Source organism: Parasteatoda tepidariorum, chromosome 11, assembly GCF_982258835.1.
Source record: "Parasteatoda tepidariorum strain Cologne lab strain chromosome 11, Ptep-v5.0, whole genome shotgun sequence".
In the NCBI taxonomy this organism is placed as follows: Eukaryota; Metazoa; Arthropoda; class Arachnida; order Araneae; family Theridiidae; genus Parasteatoda; species Parasteatoda tepidariorum.
The window spans coordinates 77,308,502-77,317,020 of record NC_141765.1 but is presented as its reverse complement, the minus strand read 5'-3'; the positions used below and the strand labels follow the sequence as shown (position 1 = coordinate 77,317,020).

General features: G+C 28.7%; 1 protein-coding gene across 1 annotated transcript in view; it reads right to left on the bottom strand.

The window, feature by feature from the left end:
• Positions 1-5,926: 5,926 nt before the first annotated feature.
• Positions 5,927-8,519, bottom strand: part of SCCRO (defective in cullin neddylation 1 domain containing SCCRO) — a 68,225-nt gene continuing 65,632 nt past the window's right edge. The window contains exon 7 of the mRNA XM_016072130.4: positions 5,927-7,328. Coding sequence (XP_015927616.1) covers positions 7,249-7,328 — 80 coding nt within the window. The 3' untranslated portion in view covers positions 5,927-7,248. The remainder of the gene's footprint in view (positions 7,329-8,519) is intronic.

Here is an 8,519-nt window from a genome sequence, read left to right as displayed (position 1 = left end):
AAATAATAAATATTTACTAAAAGTTATTTTTGCAAGAAATTTTATCATTTTATTTTCAACAAATTTTATCATTGCGTGCAAAAAATTTTCAATTCGCTTAAAAAGTTCTTGAAATATAGATAAATACGTAAATGGTAAAATTAACATTAAGGGGTCCACACTTTGGAAAGCTCTTCTGACCAAACTATTGCTGCTACCCCCTATATTTTGGGGGTCAGAAATCCGAATCCGTCAAAAAAAAAAGGTATGTTTATTAAATTTAATAATGTATGTTGGTAAAAATAAAAACCATCTTGGCACACTTATTGGCATATGCATCATTTCCTGAACTTTTTGTTACAATTCTTCACATTCTCCTACGAGTTCACATTTATATCCTTTTGATGAATTACAGATAAAATAAATAAACATATATTTTTGAAGAAATTATAGAAAGTTTCATCACAGTTCATTTCTTCACTCATAAATATTTAATAATTATTAAATTTAAATATTTACACATTTTTTCCACAGTTATCTCTAAAAAAATGTTTTATATCATTATAGTTTTATGTATTGCATATATTGGCATATGTTCTTGAAAGAGAATTTTGTTTAATTAAAGTTTGTAGTTTAACACAAGCTAATTTGTGCCCATTTCAGTTTTAGTACTTCGCTGAACTAAAAACTATTAAAGCACATTACTACTATTTATATAATGGATACTTAAACAACAGGTATTAATTAATTACAGCTTAGGATAACGATGCGAAAACTTTTTGAATGTAGGGCCACTTGCAGAGTAGGTTGACTAACGAAGGGCCGCACACATATTTAGTCGTGTTGGTGACAAGTATGATAATTTTCATCGTAAGATTGGTGTTCTGAACAATAAATATTTTCATCAGTAAGCTTAGTAATTAAATACTTTTAATTATCAAAATTCATTCAATAAAAAAAAACTTATTTATTTACTGGTTTTTTTTTTTTTTGGCTTTTTAATAATAATTGATTTATCTATATATATATTTGAGGAGAAGAGATATTATAAACTTCAACAAAAAATAACTATACTGCTGATAGAATAAATATGTAAAAAAAAACTACATACATACCCTTTTCAAAGAGTAATGTAAATTTGAACTAAATATTTCAATTTAAGAAAATTTATAGGGATTAAGCAAAACCCAAAATTAAAACTAAACTATTATAATACATTAAATATTTTGTGAAGAGAAATTCAAAATTTGTCTTATTTCTCAAAAAAAAAAGTGTTCAGAAGCTCTCAAGGGCCGCACATTGTGCAGCTCTAGCTTAGGCTTTGAATATACTAATTAATTTACTCCTGATCAATCTGGTAATATCAGAACAGCTTCAAGTGAATCAGAATAATGTACGTACAGAATATTATCTTATATTTGACTATTATTGTAATGATTGTAACAATTTAAGTATAACAATATAAATTATTTTTATTTTATAAGTCACCAAGCAAAACCATTTAGAATGGTGTAAACAGTATACAAACCAACTTCTATGGTCATTGAGAAAATTTTTATGGTCTCATATATATACATACAGTCGGACCTATATTTAACGAAGTCACTAAATCCCGAAAAAAAGTTCGTTATATGGAAAATTCGTTAAATAGGAAATCATCTTTTGAAATACTTACACAACGTAGAATAGGTTTTAAATTCATGGATACTAGAAATAATTAAAATTGCAACTGATACACCTTTATCTTGTAAATTATTATCTATCATTTATTTTATAAATCTTACCCATAAAAGAAATCTGCAATGAAAGTAAGAATAGAACAAAACATTATCCAGTGTTATACTATCATGCTACACATATTTTCCCCTGAATAAAAATGCTAAATTTTTATATATTAAAATTATTGCTGCATTTATTATAAATGTAATTTTAAACATACATTTTCACATGCATTCTTAATTTTAATTGCTATTGATAAAGTCTGTTAATTTTGTTTGAAAAAGTGTTTTTTCTCATAATAGGTCTCGCATTTTTGTAATGCACCAAAACTTCCTTCAGGCGTATTCTCCTCAAACTGCAATCCACGTCGAATTGTTTCAAATGATTTTAACATTTCATCATATGAAGGTTTGCTAATTTCTTCATCATTTCCATCTTCATCTTCTTCCTCACAATTTATAGCTGTATTGTTTTTATTTTTCACACAGTTCAAAATATCTGATTCAGATCATGTTTCGGTGGTTTCAGCTTCAGAATCAATAGAAAGAAAATCATTTATCCGTACATCATCAATTTCATGGTTCTCTCTTAGCTGTACCCAAATTTTTTTAAGTTCCTCTAAAGGAATATCATCCTCGTCCTCACTCTCCAAATTCTCGAATCCAGCTTTAGCAAAACTGTTACGAATGGTACGATCTGTAACATCATAGTTCCATGCTTTGGAAATTTCTGTTATGCTTGCTCACAAATTGATCTTTGGCACTGATTGCTTATTTTTAAGCGCAGTGATAACTTTTCGTAAAATTCTTTTGCGGTAGTGCAGTTTAAAGTAATGAATCACCCCTTGATCCATTGGTTGTAGCTTCGATGTAGTGTTTGGAGGCAAGTAAAAAACGGAAATGTTTTTCAGTTTTTTGTTGATTTCCTTCGGATGGGCAGGACAATTGCCGAAAATTAGAGCAATTTTGCGATGCTCTGCAATCATAAGTTTGTCCAATTTTTGAATCCATTTTTCACAAATGTCTGCTGTCATCTATGATTTTTTGTTGAATTCATAATCAATCTCCAAAGATTTTGTGCCCTTAAAACATCTTGGAGTTTGGCTTTTTCCTATAATTAAGGGTTTTAATTTTTGATTGCCAGTCATATTTGCCCCTAGCATGATAGTTATTCTTGCCTTGCTGCGTTTTCCTCCAAAGCATTTTTCATTTTTAAATGTTAGGGTCTTTTGAGGCAAACATTGAAAAAATAAAGCCGTCTCATCAGCATTAAAAATGTTTTCTGGCTTATAATCTTTTAAAATTTTATTAAGAGTCTCTGCAATCCAACTTTCATAGTCCTTATCACAGACGTCATTACTTTCACCAGACATAACTTTTCCTACAATTCCTTGTTTTCTTTTAAACTTGTCAAGCCATCCACTACTTCCTCGAAATTCATCGTGTCCCAATGCCTTTGCAAATTGCATTGCTTTCTCAGTTATTAAAGGTCCAGAGATCGGCACGTTTTTATCTCGCATTGCGTGTATCCACTTCAAAACTGCCTCATTCACATCTTCATAGACACATGTTTTCAAGCGTTTTGAACAAGGATTTGGTAAATCATTGTTTTCAATCTTATCACGGTTTCTTATTATCGTTGATAAGCTGCTTGAAGGAATACCAAATTTTGATGCAATATCTTTTTTTTTCACACCTCTATCCACTTCTTGAAGAATTAAATTTTTTCCTTTAATGGTCAGGCACTTTTGCTTTGACGTTTTGCAGCCGCAAGAAAAGCTACAAGCAGCACTCTGATCAGCAATCAAAAAACAGGAGGCGATTTAGAGAACTGAGCTCTACTGAGTGAACAACGAGAATGTTGGAAGTTTTTCTAGAAAGGAAGTGAACAGTGGGGGTGGGGATAATAGGCCATGTCAATAAGGGACCAGGGACCACACACTTTGATGACCCATCCCCTTTATCTTCTCTGCTCATTTCCTATTCAAGGAATTTGACCCTTTCCGTTGCATTTCCTGTATGAATTGCAAACAAAAAGGGAAAGGAATTTTACTGCTTTCTCTAAAAGTTAAGGGGATGAGAAAATCAGTTCAAGTCCGCCATAAAATGCGTTAACAAGTTAATAATTTTCTCAAATATTTAGGGAAATGGGGAAAGTAGATCTAAAAAAAAATTCGTTAAATAGAAAATTCACTTAGCTATTTAGAAGTTATTTAACGAAGAAATTTCCAAAATGCTCTTGGTTCCAAGGAAAAATTCGCAAAACAGAGAAATTCGTAAAATGGAAGTTCGTTAAATAGAAGTCCGTCTGTATATATATATATGACCATGCTTTTAAGTGTTATGTATGAAGTTAGCAGTTATAAAATAGGTTGCCATAGACTTGGTAATGCTTAAAGCTGGCAATGCTTTGGCAATGAGTGCAAGAAAAATTGTTTGTTTTTTAACCCACTGGCGGTTAAGGAAATGGGCAAAATTGGGAGAATGTTTCTCCCCTACACACAGTTCCCCTATCAGTTAACATGGGAAAACCGGTTTTGCTATGCAGAGAAGACTGCAGGTTAAAATGCGACTTTTTACATGCAGAACCGTCAGTGGGTTAAAGAAGAAATGTGTTTTTTTCCTTTTCTAACTTAGTCATTATCCTTCAGAAAATATTTTAATAAACATATTTATATAACAAATTCATTTTAGATTTAGATGAACTTTTGGAATTGTGGCTCTATATATTATGCTTTTTTCAAATATAATAAAAAGTTTTAAAGTAATCCTATTTTCAGTGTTTATTTAGTAAATTTCAAAATATTTAATATTAACTTAGAAAATATAGAAAAAAATTGTGGCATTGCTACAAATGGTTATAACAAAAATTCTAAAAATTTATTGAGATGGTTTTGAAAGTAACTCCCAAAAAGAAGAAACTCATTTTATTATAAATACAGTGTAAAGTCGCGTATCTGGAATCGGTGGGACTTCCAGAAGTTTGCATAATAGATTTTTCCGTATAATTGACCCCCAAGGTAAACAAAGCTTAAAATGATCAAATAAACAATCTGAATCTAAGAAGCAAAACATAAATAAACATTATTTTTAAGGGGAATAATGTTTTAGTATTAGAATATCTAATCAATCAAACATAAAATATGTATTAGAAAAAAAAATATTATTGCTAAAAATATAGAAAACAAAAAAATTTGACAGTTATGAAAATATTAATACGCCATTTTGAACTAGAACGGTTCAAGCAGGAAGGGGAAATTCATTTCATTCTGGAACAAAGCTTAAAATGATCTAAATCTAAGAAGCAAAAATAAATAAACATTATTTTTAAGGGGAATAATGTTCTGGTATTAGATTATCCAATCAATCAAATATGAAATATTAGGAAAAAAAATTATTGCTTAAAATATAGATAACGAAAAAAAATTCACAGTTATGAAAATAATAATACGCCATTTTTAACTAGAATGATTCAAGGAAGAAAGGGAAATTCCTGTCATTCATTAAGGTGGGTAGGTGGAGAAAAATTCATTTCCTCCTTATTTGTGAAAGAAAATAAGTGTAGAGAGGAGATCATTTAAGATGAGGGTGGGGAAGTGACAAATTATTGTTTTCTCTCCAATCATTGGCTATCAATCAAGCATAAAGGCGGGGCACACTGATGGGGTTCTCTTTATTTTTTCTTGTATGACTGAAAGAATCTGCTAAAGAAAGAATGCTATCCCCTTTTTTCCCCGCCTCCTAAATATTACATGGTCAGGGGAAGAATGAATGTTTCTCAGGGACATGTATCCTTTCAGACCTATTGAAATGTTCCATTTTGACTCCCCCTCCACGTTAATGCTTGCAGCGTTTACCCTTTTCTTTCAATAAAAAGGTTCCAGGAAATGTCTCTTTTACTAGCCAGCGGCATAGGAAAAGAGAGGGGAGGGGATGCAGTTGCGGTCTTTTGAAAACAAATCTCCCTCTTTTCTCAATGGTCTTGGTAGATCTTCTCTTCTTCCCCTTTGTGATTTATGGGTTCAATGCATAAATCAGGGGTTCAGTGCAAGCTAGAAGAGAAAAAGTGTCAAAAGACCTTTTTTTTTTTAAAGGGGAAGATGAAGATATGTTTGTTTATTTTGATTGCTAAAAAGTGTCCGGGAAATCGATCCTTCTGGAAAAGGGACGTCCGGATATGAGACATTACACTAAAACTTATTTAATGCTTCCTAAGCATAAAAGAGTTCTGAAGTCAAATTTATTTATTTAACTGAATAAAAATATTAATTCTTGAAGTATCCTTAAGAGATAACAATTTTTCTACAGATCGCAATGATTAACAAATAAAAATATGTTTGCTAATCAATAACAAAAAGATCAACAATGAAAAATATAGTAAATATTGGATGCCAAAGATGAGAACACAATAAAAAAACCAGATACTTGTGTTTCATCTTAATACTTATGTTAAAACTTGTCCAATCTTGACTGTCCATTTCATAATTAATGAATAAAAGAGCATTTTATCTTGCAAAAAAATTTCAATCATTACAAAGTGTAGTTCAATACAAAATTCAATACAAGCAGTTCAACTACTAAAGATATATATATATTTACTTTAGAGCAACAACACACTGTTTGCTCTAAAATCAAAGCAGTGATTTATTAAACCTTGGAGTAGTACATCCAATAAATCACAAAAAAATATTGAACATATTGAGTAAGTATAAAAAATATTTCGAGCATTATTAACTTTATAAAAGTCAATTTCATATTCAAGCATTTATAGTTTCTATTTTGTTCATAATAGTATTATTCAACTTACAATTTTAAATAAAAAAAAGGTATATTTTTATACACAACATTCATAGAATTAATTGCTATCAGAATTGATTCAACAAAAAATAATAACAAACAATTTTGAAAGTTATTTATATAACAAATTCATTCTTAAATTGATAAAATAGAATCATTTCATTTTTTAATTAAATTAAAAATCAAAACATATCACATGTATAACATCAAAAGCTCTAAATTACATTATGACATGCATTCAGCATAGCTGCTAACTTTTATGAATGTTTTGTAAAATTTTATTTTAATCTTTTTAAGCAAAATTTAATGGTTTTTCTGCATTTTGAATTCAGGAGTTTAATTCAAACTTATATGGACTATCACCATAAGTAAATAAATTAAAGAAATATATAAGGTATTTATATAATGATGTCTTTAAGCTATGGCAAAATAAAAAAAAGATAGTTCTAATAGTAGATAGATAGCTTCAAATTTATAGGCAAAATCATTCCGGTAGAGTAAAAGTTAGCAGGTATGCATATTGGAACACTCCTTGTTTCATGTCTAATTACTTTAACCATCAAAATTAAAGCATTTAAAATCATTTATTTTAATAAAACAAATTAGATTCATGTAATAACTTTCTTTTACCTTCACAAATAGAAATTCATTCTTTACAGTGGATGTACAAGTTGTACTTATTTACAAAACTTATATTACAAGATTTCATTTCCTTTCTTCCATTTTCATATAATAGTTCTGTACACAGGAAATATCATACTTGTGTGCTATGACCAGAATGTAAGATTGGTCTGGCCCATTCAACAAAGTCATCAATTAAAACAGGCCAGGCACCTAACAAAGAGAAAGCAAACTTTAAAATCATTTTTTATAACAAAATTGCTTTGACAATTTTATTATTTATTTCAACTCATTTTAATACAAAATTATAAAAATTAATTCGATTTTGTAACTAAAGATAAAAGCTAAGGGGATACTAAGACATTATGATTTCATGAATTATTAATTTTTTGATCAATCACTTATGGACCAATCAATTTCTGATTTTGATGAAATTTGGTGTGAACATACACTACCAAATACAATAATGGAAGAGACAATAAGTTTTTGATGTTTTTTTTTAAAAAAATTTATCGAAAAATACTTAAAGGATAAAAATTTTAACTTTTGAGGTGTTTAGTTCATGCGATTTTTCATACTTAGCAATAAGATTATAAAGCTTTCACAGGCTTGGGTGACCGACAATAAATTAAAAAAGAAAACAAGTATTTTTGAACCCCCAATGCCAGAAAATCAAACAATAAGCTTGTAACTTGTATCGATTACTTAAGTTGTTACTTTTAATAACCGCATAAAATTTTGTAAATGTAAAATTTTTTTTAAAATTGAATTTTTTCGCTATAACTTTAAAAAATATTTAATGGTATTAAACAAGATTTGTAGGGCAATTTAAAATTAATTACAAAATTTATGATTGAAAATTTTTAAAAAATTGCTAAAAATAGTCTAAGATATAAATAAGATCTTTTAAATTGTGCATGGCAAGAAATTTTTTTTTCTTGTAGAGCATAAATTGTATTTGGCAAATAATGAAAAAGTTTGATTTGAATATCTTAAAAATCTAAAAAGTTTGAAACAATTTTCTAAGTAGTTTTTGTATTTTTTAAAAAGCTCAAAACAATAAAATTCCTAAAATTTCATTTTGTACTATTAAACAAGATTTATTAAAAATGAGACCGGAATTATTGGAGGATCATCCCCCATAAAACTATGTTTTTTCCTTTCTTATACCTTTAAATTTTGGTTACCGTACAATTATTGTAAAGTATTACCATTTGTTATAAAATTTTGTCGTATAAAAGTAAATAAAATTTGTAGAAAACCCCTGACTGTTTTGAGCTCATTTAAAAAGTACAAAAACTACTCAAATAATTGCTCGGAACTCTTTAAATTTTTAATATATTCAAATCAAACTTTTTTCATTAGTTGCCAAATACTTACTTCACTATAAAATTATGAACTTTT